This window comes from Manacus candei, unplaced genomic scaffold (genome assembly GCF_025592945.1).
Source record: "Manacus candei isolate 608988 ecotype Guabito, Panama unplaced genomic scaffold, ASM2559294v1 h1tg000019l, whole genome shotgun sequence".
Lineage (NCBI taxonomy): Eukaryota > Metazoa > Chordata > Aves > Passeriformes > Pipridae > Manacus > Manacus candei.
In genome coordinates, this window is record NW_026138067.1 from 4,226,582 (window position 1) to 4,242,120 (window position 15,539).

General features: G+C 34.9%; 1 protein-coding gene across 3 annotated transcripts in view; it reads left to right on the forward strand.

Moving 5' to 3' along the window:
• The window catches only part of VPS13B (vacuolar protein sorting 13 homolog B), a 428,152-nt gene that overhangs the window by 234,853 nt on the left and 177,760 nt on the right, over positions 1-15,539 (forward strand). For all 3 annotated transcript variants that reach the window (XM_051785196.1, XM_051785198.1, XM_051785197.1), the window contains exons 27-30: positions 640-754; positions 3,367-3,508; positions 5,228-5,636; positions 10,962-11,073. In XM_051785196.1, the coding sequence (XP_051641156.1) occupies positions 640-754; positions 3,367-3,508; positions 5,228-5,636; positions 10,962-11,073 (778 nt within the window). The remainder of the gene's footprint in view (positions 1-639; positions 755-3,366; positions 3,509-5,227; positions 5,637-10,961; positions 11,074-15,539) is intronic.

Here is a 15,539-nt window from a genome sequence, read left to right on the forward strand (position 1 = left end):
ACAGTCATAGGAAGTTTAATATGGAGTTCAGTGGAGAAGTTTCAACTTCTCTGCTGAAAGCAGAAATATGTGTGGTACACAGTTTATCTTTTTTTCTTTGAGATTAAAGTTGGATTATTGTCCAACAGTAATTTTTTGAAAGCAACTCAGATTCCATAAACTGCAGGACTTCAAATTTCTTTTTTTTTTTTTTTTGCTAGGAAACACTACTGCTTAGTAATTAACAATGTTGCTCATAGATACATGAAAAAATAACATGACTAGTGGTTAAAGCAAATTTTCAAGAACCTTTGATTTTAAAACACTAATTACATGAGAGAAAGAAAACTCCAGTATAATTAAATATCTTGGCAAATATATTTTTACTTTTCTTATTCAGGAAATTTACTATGAACACCTGAACTGAAAACCCCATATATAAACTTCTCTACATATTTATATAAAAAGGTTTGGATTCTAGGGTTTTTTTTCTGGTACCTATCTATGTGACACTCAAATAAAAAAGGACTTTTTGAGAAAACTCTGCATAGAAGTAGCATTATTCTATTTACAAAATGTAGTGTCTCAGATATACTTTTTGCTTAAAATCCTGCAAGTTTCAGATTATTTAACTAATTTTTTTTTCTTTGACTATTGCAGAAGTTTGTGTTGTCAGTGAATTAGAAGATCTCAGTGCCTCAGTGGATATGCAGGATGTCTATACGAAAATCAAATGTAAAATAGAAAGTTTCAATATTGACCATTACAGAAACAGGTAATTCCTGTGAGTTGCTATGCTTTAATGTCAGACTGAAAGAAGGAGACAGGTGGTGTTTTGGGGTTTTTTTTCTTCTTAATTTTTAACTTGAATCTAAGGTAGGTATTCAATTTAAGTGAAAATATTTCATCCTTTTAAGTAAGAAAAGTCAGAATTATGTCTTCTCAGAATTAGATCTTATTCCAAAGAAATACACAGAAATCATTGCAAATCAGGAGAGTGTTTTTTTCACACTTACTGCTCTGTTGGTCCATTGGACCAAAATAATTCATTTTAGCTTAGCCTTTGAATGGGAAATTCCTGAAATATTGGTTCATGGTGTGTTAGCAAGCACCAGTGTTTAATGATTTATGATACCTTACTCTTATGCTAAAACCAAGTTTCTGAAAAATGAATCTGTTTCTACTGCTATGGCAAAGCAGCACTTATGTAGTGCAGGGAACTAAGCTGAGTACCTGTGTCTGTGGGACTCAGCGTAGTGTTGTGCAAACACACGAGTGAAACTTCAGTAACTAATGTCAACCAGTATATCATCAATATTATGTACATTTAGGGTAAGTAGTTAAGCCTAGTCTGCCTTCCAACTTTAGCAAGTCCCGTTATCTGGATAATTTGCTACACCAATGACCGTGTTCGTTTGGCACCTGGGCACACGGTTCTATGGAGAGATTGCATGTGCCACCTTCTGACTTGTATTGGCCATGAACACACTAGTCTTGATAAAGTAAGAGAGAGCCTATGTAGTCTTTGTTCAACTAGGTTAGAGTTTGCCATTACATATCAACAAATTCCATTATATGAGACCGAAATGAAGAGAAAATAGAATAGTTGTGTTACTCCTTGAGAGGAAAAACATAGTTAAAAGCCTTTAGCACAGTTTTTGGCATTGAAAATAACTAAAATATTTAGGAGCACAAACCATTTTGACTTGGAAACTAATGTCTGCAAGGTCTTATTGGACACTTATTGTTCCCCAGGTACAATAGGAAGGAGATTTAGATTCAACTTAGCAAAGTTACCAACATATCTTAGACTTTACTCCTGATCAACTGTCTTATAAAATATTTCAATTTCTATCTTTTTGCTTAAGTTATAAATGCAGTTATTGTTTGTGTATAATGTAACATTTGATGATCAAAATTTGTACTTTATTTTTTAAAATCAAGTCACTAGGCAGGAGTGCTGAGCGTGTCCTGGGGGGCATCAGGCAAAGCATCACCATCCAGTTGAGGGAGGGGATTGTCCCACTCCGCTCTGCACTGGTGCAGCTACACCTTGAGTCCTGTGTGCAATTTTGGGCATCTCAATATAAGAAAGATATTAAGCTCTTAGAGAGCGTCCAAGGGAGGGCAGCAAAGATGATGAAAGGCCTTAAGGGGTAGCCATATGAGGAGCAGCTGAGGTCACTTTGTCTATTCAGCCTGGAGAAGAGAAGACTGAGGGGAGACCTCATAGTGGTCTACAGCTATCTCAGGAGGGGAAGTGGAGGGGCAGACACTGATCTCTTCTCTGTGGTGACCAGTGACAGGACCCAAGGAAATGCATGATTCTGTGTCAGGGGACGTTTAGGTTGGATTTTAGGAAAAGGATTTTCATGCAGAGGGTGGCTGAGCACTGAAACAGGCTCCCCAGGGAAGTCATCACAGCACCAAACCTGACAGAGTACAAGAAGCATTTGGACAGTGCTCTCAGGTACACGGTCTGACTCTTGGGGATGGTCCTTTGCAGGGCCAGGATGATCCTTGTGGGTCCCTTCCAACTTGGGATGTTCTATGCTTCTATGAAATCCTAGTAAGTTTGTGCTCATAAGAAGCTTTGGGGGAACAAAAAAAAGAAAGAAAGAAAGAAAGAAAGAAAAACCCAAAACTTATTCCACTTGACAGAATTGTTACTGTTCTTATTTATATTTCCTAATCTCTTCGGAATACCTTGCTCTTATCTGTAAATCTCCATGGACTAAAACCAAAACACAGAGAATAGATGAGGTGAACTTTCTGTCTTCCAGGCCAGGGGGAGATTGGCAGTCAGGACATTTTGAAGGAATTTTTCTACAATGCAGAGAAAAACTTTTGGTGAGATTTCTTTAGTAAACTAAGGTGCTTACCTGAATAACTCAAGCAACATACTTTTGCTTTATTCTTCAGTATGTTAAAAAGAATGATTACCAGAGCTGTAGTACAAAGCACATTTTAATAGTTAAAAGCTAATTTTTTTCTAAATAATACTGATTTTGTAACATGTGAAGACAGCTTTATGTTCACAGTTTCTTTGTTCTTGTAATCATTCTCCTTGTTCTGTTAGAGCTATCTGCTGAAAATCCAAGGGTAAGTCCCTTTTCTATATGCAGGATTTTACTATCATTTTATTCTCATGTGTCTTGAGCTCTTCCTATACGTTGTCCCTTGACATAAAATTTTGCAAAGTAACAATTTTTTTTTGCATGATCAGATTGAATTTCAGCTTTTTAGGAAAAGGTGTGGCATAGGTTTATCTTGCAGTTACATCAAAACACGCAAGCAAAATGTAAATATTTTTTTTTGCTTATAGCAACTTTTTTGTTTCTTTGGTTTTTGTCTTCCCATCTTACATGCCTCGTTCATTACCTCAAGCCTTGGGGAAGATTCTTGGTCTCTGGGACAATATGGAGGTGTGTTCCTTTCCTGTACTGACAAGCTGAACAGACGTACCTTGTTGGTTCGACCCATCAGCAAGCAGGATCCCTTCAGTAACTTCTCTGGCTTCTTTCCCTCTGTAAGAATCTTCTTAAAAATTTTTACTACAGAACTTCCACTGAAATGCCAGTAAAAAAGAAAAATCTTAAAGTGCTTTAGTTTCTTGGCATCTAAGTTTTTTTGTGCTGAATATATTTCTTGCTTATACTGATTATGTATTGTGTTATTTCCCTCTTCCCCTTTCGTAATATTTGTCCTTTTTCATAGATATAGGAATGAGGGTTGATAGTTCACAACATAACAGACCACAGAAGTCAGTGGGATTCGTTTATATTAAAAATGAGCACATACAGTAATGTTTGAAGCCCTAATATATAAAAACCAGTACTAAATGCTGCATTGTGTTACTGTAATTCTGATATCTACTTAGGGATTTAAGTACTTAGTATTACTGCAGTATACCTTTATGCAGCCTTTTAAAATTGCTTCTCTAATTATGATAATGCAACAATTAACAATTTCATATTTAAGTCCTCCTTTTGAATGCTTCGAACATTACTTGCTGTTTCAGAATAGCTCAGTGTGAGATATTTAACCCCTTTTTTTCTTGCTTCTTTATCCTTAAAAGGCTTTATATTATGACATTGGGGTCTTTATCTTTACAGTTGTGTGGGTATATCATTTTATGTTAGTGGAAGTTCTGTATGGTCTGATTTATTTTCATCATGAATATTCATCAGGAATACTTTCTCTTATTTTCCTTGTTACAATTCTTATAGGAAATTAATTTACCAATTTGTTTTAATTCACTTAATTGTAAAACCTTCAAGTTTTCCAGCATTTAAGCTATATATCCTGTTTATTAAGGAAAGAGTTGTTTTTCTGTTAACAGTGTTTGAAATCAATTTAATTTAATCAAATTTAAGATGCTGAAAGAAGCAACAATTTGCAAAATGTAGTTTCTTTTGTGCTCATATGATAAAAGGTAATATTTAAACAATAGTAAAGAATTCTATTAAAATCTTTATAACCTTGTTAAAATTTTTTTTTACATTTTTCTATCACTAACTTTCAAAGATAATATGCAAACTGCATTATACATCTTCTGGGAGCTAAGCATCTAGCTGTCATCTTCAGCTAGAAAAATCTGTCTTAAGTGAAGGAATCTGCAGTTTCTAAAGTACAATGCATTGTACATTTAAGTGATGTGCTTTAGCATGTGGTACAGCTATTTTCTTTAAATACTCAGAGTTGATGAGACAAAACCAATTCAATACTTATTTAGTTGACTATGGGTGGTTTACATACCCATGTTTAAATAGAATGAAGCTGTCTCAGCACTCAAGTGATATTTTAGCACCTATGTTTTTTGCACATACAGAAGGAACAATGCAAAGAGAGTAAGATCTACAAATACCTAAAATGAAGGAGAAATCAAAATACATAACTATGTTAAAAAGTATCAAAAAGATTTGGTAAATTTAGATGCTTAAATACATGGGATTTTTTTGTCTGGTTGGATTTGAGTTTCATGCAACATAAATAATTAGAAAAGAAAAAGTTCAGAAATTCATAGTTTTAGCTGACCCAATGCAGAGAAGTGTGGACATGCTGTGAACAAATTGTTAATTCCAAAAAAAGAGAAAGGTTTTGGGTTTTTTTACTATTAATGAACTGTGGAAAGCTACTAGAAAATATAGAACACTAAACAACCTAACTAGCAGAGAATATGGTAATTGATGAATGTTACACATATGTTTTTGCTGTTTATTTATTTATTTATTTTTCCTTGAAACAGACAACTGCAAAACTTTTAGATGGTTCACACCAGCAACATGGATTTCTTTCTCTCACTTATACCAAAGCTGTGACAAAAAACGTCCGGCACAAACTGATATCAAGAAATGAACGAAGAACATTCCATAAATTGTCAGAAGGTCACACTGATGGTTCTCCTCACTTTCTCCACGAGATCCTTCTCTCTGCTCAGGCCTTTGATGTGGTCCTCTGTTTTCCTTTGCTTAATGCCATTGCAAGCATTTTTCAAGCCAGGTTGCCGAAGAGTCAAAAGGAGAAAAGAAAGTCACCAGGCCAGCCTATGAGGACTCATGCTCTAACTTCCCGCAACTTGCCTCTGATTTATATCAACACTGGTGTAATAAGAGTCTTCTTTCCCAAAAATGAGGAAGATCGTCATAATCCAGAAGGTACAGTATTTTATGTTGATTTTTTGCTGTTCAGTGTTGTAGACAAATACTTGTAGTTAAGTTGCTGACCATTGCTTCAGTTTTAAGAGTCATAGTTAGAAAACATCTAATATTCATGCTGTTGCTCTGCAGATTTACTCAAAAGTTCTTCTGGGTATTTATTTGATCCTTGCTTTCCTGGTACCTAAAGAGTTTACATTATAAGAAATGGTCAAGGATTGTGAAAAGGGAGCTTAACCTAGTTCTGCAGTGGTGATTCTGTGTCAGTTCTCATTACACTGCTATCAGTTAGTCTTCATAGACACGTGTTCTGGCAATGGAGCATAATCAGGGAACCATAGTTCTTGTGGGAATTGACACCTGGAAAACTATATAGTAGTGAAGCAACTGGGTATTCTAGTTCAGTTTGGAAAATGTTATTAAAGTGTACCTTGTGATTGATGCCCAACAGATGATAGGGTTTATCATTTTAGTTGAAGCTATTCTGACTCTCTTATGGAACAGGCTTTCAGGTATTTACAGAGTTTGGGTAGCATAAGCTGTTTGTAAATAGCTGTTTGATCTATGGATAATACTTGTCCTGTAAGAAATTGTTCTCTCTTTGTATGTAAAAATATATTTCCATCCCTATTACAATCTTTATAGATAAATAAAGAGATGCTAACGTTAAAATTACGCGATGTAACAGCTAGTAAGAGCGCGTTCACTTCTCACAATTTTTCTAGAGATTAAAAAAAAAAAGTAGTGTTTTACTGGTATCATGACATGTTTACATAAGTTCTGTAGGTATGAAGGGGTTTTCTTTACCATTATATATGACAACATACAATTAGTATAGTCTTTAGATTTTTTTTTAGTCCTAAGAGTATAGTCTTTAGATTTTTCTCATAACCTAATTGCAAGAAGTGCAGACAGTGAGAAATTACATAGATCACTTTTTTGCCAGCATCCTCTACGATTTTCCAACTGGGAATGCTGAAAACACAGGAAGATAAAATTAGACTGGCTGTGTTAGCAAGAAAGAACTATGATTCTAGTTGGAAGGGAGTTCTAGGGCATGCTGTCAAGGAAATCTTTTTTAAAAGTATGTTTTTGTAGCTCTGGAGCTGTATATTTCATTAAAAAGATGTTTTAAAAAAACCATGTCTTGTTGCTATCTCATACTTGAAAATACATGCAAGGAACAGAATTGAAAATCAGTACTGTTTTTTCATTTCTTCTTTCACCCTGGATTTTCCCAAAGTCTCATTTGTTTATGAACATGAAATAGATTGCTTCTCTCTTCTCCTACTTATTGTCTTCAAGAACAATAGAAATTAGAAACAGTAATAAGGAGCAAGAGTTGAATATGACCCACATCACTGGTGTGCTAGGTCAGGGAAGTGTTACATATTGTGGAGGTATGCCTCCATAAGACCTCATTCATCATTTATTGACTAGGAGAGATTTTCAATCTGATCAGACTTAACGTGTTTTGATTTGTAATCACTGCACTAGAAGTAGGAAAATTATTTCAGTTTCTCTTCTAGTCTGCTGTTCATACCTTGTGCACACCAGTAGTTATGAAAATGAATACTATCCTTTCCCCCAAAACCACATGTAATTGTGACTTTACATGTAGAGTTAAAAATAAAAAAGCAAATCTGTTTTTTCATGCAGTCCAAAACCAAACTTGCACAATGGAGTGTGGTAGACAAACACTATGAAATAATCAAAATCATGTTTTTTCTTCTGAGGAATTTACATGCATGCATGACTACACCCGCAGAATTTTATAATATTTTAGTGGCATGGTTTTTGCAGCAGCACCAAATTAACATTTCTTTTTGTGGTAGATTTGAGGGCAGCATTCTATCCTAGGCAATAAGCAATGCTGCTTTCTCCAAGTTTGATTTGTTAATACATCAGGTGGTGTTTCAAGCTCTGGCCAACAGCCCACACTTACTTAGCAATGAAGTAGATAACTAAATATATAAAAGCAATATATAACAAATGGGAACAAGAATTACTGAATAGCAGAAGACTATAAATAAAAATGGTAAATTGCAAAAAACTGATGAGAAGTGGTAGAGATGGAAAATCCACATCTGGCTGCTTTGAGGACAATAGCAACTCTCTTTAGTACATACTAGGAGCAAAATATAGGGAATCTCTAGAAAGGACATGATAAATTTGTTGATAGTGAAAAAGAAAAGGCGGCGTACTGAATAAACGTATGTCCTGCATTTGTAGAAGTGATATATTCTTGTCACATGAACATGACTCTCTACTTTGAAGTCTGTCATAACATATGGTCTGTAATATCCTCCTTGCTTACTATTAACGTTTCAAATCAGTCAGGCTGAGTAGCTTGTGCTCAGGGATCTGAGTCGTCTGAGGCTAATTTTTAACACACCTTGGAAAACCAGGTTTTAGACAGCTGAAGGTATATCTAGTAAAGTGAAAAGTGTGATGATCAAATAAAATTAAGACAGGTAGTTTTATTGCTCTCCCTCAGTGAGATTATAGGAAAAAATATTACAGAATTGAGTTAATAAATGATTACATATTTGGTACATAACAATAAACATGGTTTTATGGAAAATTAGTCTTGTTAAACACATCTGATTTCCATTCTTCATTGTGGTTTCAATTCTTAGTTGATAAAATGTTTGCAAAGATTTGATATGCTTAGACTTTTGTAAGGAGTTTGACATTGTTTCTTGTGGTATTTAATTTAAATACATCCCCATATGATATCTGTGGAAATGTTAAATGAATTAAAAATGGCTAACCAGAAGGCTAAAAAAAACCCACAAAAACTTGTCAATTGGGAATAATAAGTGAAACTGGTATTTCTGAAAGTAAATAGCATCAGCAAATGTTGCAAAGAATTTCCCAAAGCCATGCATCTGGGTCACTGTCCTTACATCACTGCTTGTAGAAAATATACTAAATCTTCCAAAGCTGAAGTTATATATCAAGGAAACAGTTTATGCAGACTGTGTCTTCAGGGCTGGAGAGACTATCCTGAAAACAGTGGCTGAAAACAGCTTAGGGTCACAGTGAACTTAGTGAAAAGAAATAAGGGTGAGAGCTGTACTTCTGCATATGGCAGATGATGAAATAAAATGTCCAATTTGCTTTCTGTTATAAAACTGGGTATTGATAGAAGCAAAGAGGTTGCTGAAAAGCATCACAAATGTTAATTGATTAAGTGCTGGAGAAAAGCCTTAAAAGAAAGGATTAAAAGGGCATAATGTCTTCAGCTCAGCAAAAAGACAACTGAAATCAGTGCCTAAAACCAAGTGAAATAATGAACAACATTATTACACTTGAGTTACTAAGACTTTCCTAGATTGTACTTACATTGTGTAGTGTAGATGTTTTTCCCCTCGAAGTTATTAATATCTGTAATGACTGTCATTATGTTTGCTACATTATTCCCATATTTTGAAAAACATGGGTTAGTGAATGGATATGGGAATTCATCACATGAAGTCATGACTCATTACCACTCATTAAAAACCAGCTGAACATATTAATGCCTGTAATTCTTTCTGGTTTAAGATTGACTTAATTTATTGACCTACAGGAAACTGTACACAAAAGGTCCATGCCTTGTCTTGAAAAAAACTCCTGAAATACTTACCCAGTAGAGACCGTAATGAGTAGTCCTGTGTTTATTTTTCTTTGCTAATTGTCAGAGACAAATTAAAATTCTTATCCTAAGATATATTTTATTAAGAACCACTTCTCAGAATAAGGCATTTGCACCTAATTAAGTTGCAATTACAATCTAATGTGTATTTAATACCTTCACTCCTTTTTCTTATGTGAGTGTTGGAAAGAAAAAATCCAACACACAAGTGTACAGTGGTGATATTCTAAAACTTAGCACAATGCCTTACTCTTTTTTTTTTTGTCTTAAAGTTGAAAATACGGATTCAAATTTAGTCAGAAAAGGGGGTTCTCATCCACTTAACCTTTCTACCTTAGTTCTGGCAACCAAACCATCTGTAAATAGTTTTGTTTTGCTTTGGGGGAACTAAAGGATTTGACTTTATTTTGTAAGTAGATGAGGTTCTTTTAAGTAAATCACTTGTGTTCTGATTTAGTTGTGCATCAGAATTTGCATTCCTGCTTTGCCACGTTTACTGTGGTATTCCCTACAATAGTTTCAAAATATCTTGAAATTTCTCTGAATTCTGTGACTTCTTAGATCTGTTCAAAAATAAAAATATGTCTACATACACATTTAGCTGCAAAACATGGTATCTTTTCCACCAAGACATTCATGGGTCTGAATGGCCATTTTTTAAGCTTATAGATTTTGCTTATTCTTTCCACACCAAGTATTTCACTCTTAAGTAAAATATTTAAACTCTGTTCTGCTACTATAATTTTGTTTTTAAAACTCATATATGAGAGTCTTCCAGAACTTCCTTGGATGTGGGAGCAAGCGTGATGTCATTCCGCCCTTGCTACTTATCACACAGGTGTTGCAGTGAATCATTTCCCTTCATGTGATGAACTCTGAACTTGCATTGCATGTTCTCAGGAGCTTCCTAGTTCTTATGGAGTCTTCTGAGCACAACCTTATCCAAGTGCTTTGTCTGTCTGCTGACAGAGTTAATTTACTGCAAGAAAACGTGGTGCTAGTTTATTTCTGGGTAGAACTTTGGTTTTCAATCTAATACCACCATTGCTTTTAAAACTAAGAAACTGTACATGTGGATGAAATTTGAAAATGATGAAGTGGAAAGCAGAGATTTTTCTTCTTGGAATAATTTTGTTACTGATGTGAAATTTACTGTCCAGTACTACATCTTGTTCTTTGTATATGTGTCAGATTTCAGATTCTCTTGTTTCAGTCCTTGTGTTTGAACTTTTCATGTATGCTGCAGCCCATTACAAATGCTACTAGGATGGTTATATTGCAATAACCTGCAATGTTTTACATCTAAAGGATCTAGGCCTTTAATAAAAAGGATACATGATTTATAGTAGTTTACATGTTGATATTTCAGCAAATAATTATTTGAGAAACAAACAGATTTCAAAGAAGTCTGTGGAAAAAGTAATTTTGGAAGAAAAAAATTAATAATAATAAAAAAGCATCAGAGAAAATGAGAAGTCACAGACCAGGATTCAATGGTGCCATAAAACTCTGGGGAAATGGAATGTATCACAACAGGGCTATAGATATAATGCTGCTTCTGAACAAAATCGAACCCTTAGCAAATATTCTTATGTTCATTTTTTTTAAGGTAATAATTTTTCAGTGTTCCTGCTATGTGCATTTGACTTTTAATCAAACATATTTTTCTCTTCTCCTAACTACAGGTAATCCGGCAATTAAAGAAGACACTTTGGTTCTCAAGATTGGATCTGTCTCTATGGCTCCTCAGGCTGACAACCCTCTTAGCAGAGCTGTGCTCAGAAAAGACATTTATCAGTAAGTGTTGGGGGAGGGGTTTGATTTTTCAAATATGGTCTTGGAAAAATTCATTCTGGGAGAAGTTAATTGATCAATAAAACGGGTACGTGCAGCCTGTAAAAATACTTTTCACATACAACCTTTTGATATTCAAAACCAGGTTTTTCTGATTTTCTTCACTTGTGGGCTTTCAAATCCATTTAGACAAATCAAATTCTGCTGTGAAGTGCTGATGAATAACAGAATTTAAATGTCGAGTCATTATGAATTTTAAGCTCACAGATGAGAACATTTTAAGAGACTTTCTTTTATTCAGCTACTACTAAGTTCACCTAAGAGAAAAGGAGATTTTTTGTGACTACCAAAGTGTTCAGTAGCCATATAGTGTGAAGGAGATAGATCTTAATAATATAAATGGTAAACATATATTCAAACTGTAGGATTCTTCATGTCATGTAGATCAAAGCTGAAAGGAATGCAAACTTCTAAGGAGCTCTTTCCAGTAAACACATTTTCTGTGAAAATGTCATGCTCTGGATTGTGTCACTAAGTATGTGCAAACCACACTAATCATATATAGGCAGCAAAACTGGTGAACATATGTAATCAGCATGATAAAAGTAATATATGATCCTTAGTAGAGTTGGCACTGTTGCCAGACATGAAAGTATGGTTGCAAATAATACCAAGTGAGAAAAGTCACAGAAATACAGATGAACAAGTGTCTTATACTTCCCGTTGGTCTGTTTTTCAGATGTGGCAATATTTTTAACTACTTCATAGCGCTCCTCAATAGAAATTACAAACATCAAAATCTTTTCCCAGCAGTAAAACATTTACTGCCTAGAAAATGACAGCAAGTTTTACTTTTTGTCAAGACTAGAATTTTTAGGAGACCGTGAAATATCTGCAGTTTTACTTCTGATCACTTAGAAGTTGTAAGAATGTCTTTTTCTTCATATTTCCATGTGGAAACATTTAAATTAATGGCTTTCCTTGTATGTTTAGTTATAGTAGTTTATCCTTTTTTTTCCCCTTTTGTTTTTAAATGAGCATTGTATCTATTGTGTTATGGAGCTTTCATGGAAGAAATTTTGCAGCCTGGCACTAGCAGCAGCTTTGGGTGGCAGACCCTGGTCCAGGGTCCCCTGCCCACAGATGAAAGAGATCTTCCTGACATTTGTACAGGCTCTTCCTGCTTCTGCCCTTTCTGTCTGAGGAGACAGTCTGATATCTTCTTTGAGAAGTTAGAGAACCAAATGTAGGTTCCACTCTTCTCATAGCAATGAAAAATTCATCAGGAAAATCCCTGATTATAAAGTGGAATCTGTAATTTCCAGCTTCTGTGAGGTCGTTTCAGTCACCAAGGGAAACTGTGGTGTTCCTTGTATGCACATTTACAAACCAGTGAAATCAGTGAAGCTGTGCTAGCTTACATTTTTGAGTCTAATATTTTTGCATCTGTTTCTTTACCTGAAATGCAGAAATTCAGTGCTTTTCAAATCACCCAATTACTTAAAGGTGCTGGTGGCATTTTGCGTTATGACCCTCTGTGTCTTATATACATAAATGTTCCAGACTAGATTTGTGCAGTTTTTATTTGATTTTCATCGTTTTATACAGTTACAATGTACTCCAGTTCTCCTTCAGAAATGAAGACACCAAATGGGTAAAATAGAAATATGTGCTGGGCCAAAGGCCTCTCTCGTCTTGAGTGTTACTGGCTTTTTTGCAACCAGTCTCACAACATCATGCTTCCTATGTCTTTTTCTGAGAAATGTCTCACATTTTTAGTAATTTCCTCTAACTGCTTCTATGACCACTCTTCTAATTTCTCAGCATCTTTCAAATGACTAGGTCTTTCTTTCTATAATCATCCAATCATACTAGCTTTATTGTTTTTAAGATATATTGGAACAGTGTCGAGTTACTTTGCAGCATTTCATGGGACAATATTGAAGTTGGTAGTGGGTGGTCCTTTGATTTTGGGAAGAAGGTTACTATTTTGATCCATTTAAGTGAACTTCAGCACTTTCAAACAATATAAATGAATTGGTTTTTAAATAAAAGTATTAAGCTTCCGATTTGGGGTTGAACTAGATGCATTTTCTAATTACATATTCTTTGATCCAGAACAAAGTGTACTTACAGGACCATGGTAGAGAAGATATTTGTTCATTTTCTTACATGGCAGTCACTGCTGTTAGACTGCTGGAGTTTTGAGTGGACTTAATGTCACCGTTTTTCAGTTGTTGTTGTTGTTTTGCTTTTGGGGGTTTTCAGTTTGTTTTGTTTTGTTGGGATTTTTTAAATAAAATAATACAAAGAATTTTGTATTGTTGGGCAGGACATACAGTCTGTATTCAAGGGAAAAAACCCAAACAGTTGGATATTATTAACACATGATGTTAGGCCTAATGTTAGTGTTTGTTTCTCCAAATATGAGATTTGTTAACTTAAAAAGTGTTTTCCCTTTTAGCATGCCCATGGTAGATGGTACTAGATAGCAAAACCTGGAGCTAATACAGAATGCTTAAAAATCAATTAGTAAAACGAGCAAACCCTCACAATGTGCAGTTCATGTACTTAGGTGAAAGATTTCTTAGTAAATATTAACAGAGATACAAGGAGTATGGCATCCAGTTTAAGAGACTCAAAAAAAAATTAAATTGCAGCAGCCTGTTGATTACTGAAGAATTAGCTGCTACAGTGTTCTAATAATCCCAACATGTCATCTTCTGTCTTTTTCCAACCACTATTCTCTAATTTGCTGCTGCTGCTTTTAATAGAATAAAAGAAAATAGATTGTTGTCTGAACCACTGTCTTTACAGTGTTTCTGGAGTGGGGATACAAACTTAATTTGCGGTGTCACTTTGGTTTAAACAGTCTTCTGTTTAGGCCTGAACTACAACCACGTGCAATTAATATCACTTTTGTAGTGCTTCATGAAAAGAATTTTTGCTTCTCATTTAGAAACTGCTCTTTTAGAAAAGGCTGAGAAACATTTTCATGGCTGGAGGCTGAATAGCATCTCCAAATATCTTTTGAATTTATCCCATAAATGTAAATTTATATAAAAACTGAATGTGCTAGTATATCATTAACAGAATGGCAGAGCATGAAAGGTAAGTTTGGTATGGCTGCAGGTCATACTAAATAAACCAGATTACTTTTGGCCTGTAAGCTGAATTGACTCCATCTATGTCTTAGGAAAAATAGCTTACGTGCTAAGTTGGAGAGAGAACTAAACTGAAAATGGAATGTTGGAAAAATAACGTGCCTCAAAAGTTTGGGAACAAATATTTTTTCAGGTGATTATTGGAATTTGGAAAGAAATGTATTGACATAGTAACTTCAGTTTTCCTATGCCGTGTAAAAATGAGTCCAAAAGTATTTCTTCTTGTAGAAAATGGACCAATATAGTTTTGTCTGTTAATACACATAGTAAACAAAGATGCATGCACTATAACAGTAAATTTAGGGCTTCTGAAAGAAGTATACTGACAGAGTTTTAACTGGTCACAGTAGGAGACAATATCCCTTTTTCAGGTTTTTTTTTCATCTGCTAAATCCTAGAAGCTGTTTCGCTTGTTTTAATGATTTCTCATGATTTTCTCATTCTTAAACCCCAGCTCCAGGTAAGGTGTGTTTGTCTTCCACAAATATGACCAGAACTGTATGTTCCCATCAAGAAACTGCCAGTTCTGTTGATTGGTTCTCTTGTAGATACCAGAAGGCCTTGGTATGTGGCCAGGGAGCAGAATAAAGGAGGTTTCGAATAAGGATGCAAGTCAAGCAGCTGCCTAACCTGGCTAAAGAGTGGGAAGAGCAGTTAGTTTAAACTGTGGAGGAGTCAGATTAAATGAAGTTTCTGCTAAGCAGTGAAGGAGAGAACTACATTTTTGTGAGCTTTAACTACCTGATCATATTAAATTTGGGACTGGGAGTTGGGGAGGTTGCTGCTTGTACATGACTCCACAGACTGCAAAAAAACAAGATGATTTCTTGGTGGTCATTTCTTACTTGTGTGATCGTGCTGTATGTTTTAGAACTTTTGAAATGGCCAAATGAATGGTCAAATAGATTTGTCAAAACTGAGGTCTAGCAGTTTTGAGGAATAAGAATCTTGAGATAGGGAAATCATATTAATGCCCTGATGAAGGGAAAGTCAGGCAGTTATGCGATACCAGAGAAATTGCATCAGAGAGAAATTTATAAATGCTGTGACTACAGGAAAAAACAACCATCTTTCTGAATGCAAAAAGTTACATTTTTCAGACCTGGATTTGTTCTTGTTTGGCTCTCTGGTGTCTAGTATAAAAATTCCATCTGAAATTTCTTTCCTCAAGATCTTTATAAAGGTCTCTCATCTATGGATTCTTTGGTATCCTACATGAAAGGAATGCTTCTGCTACAGTGTTAGTATAAAGGAATTAAGAGCTTAACTACACAGAGACTTTTAGCAGTTGTGGTGTTTGTAGCA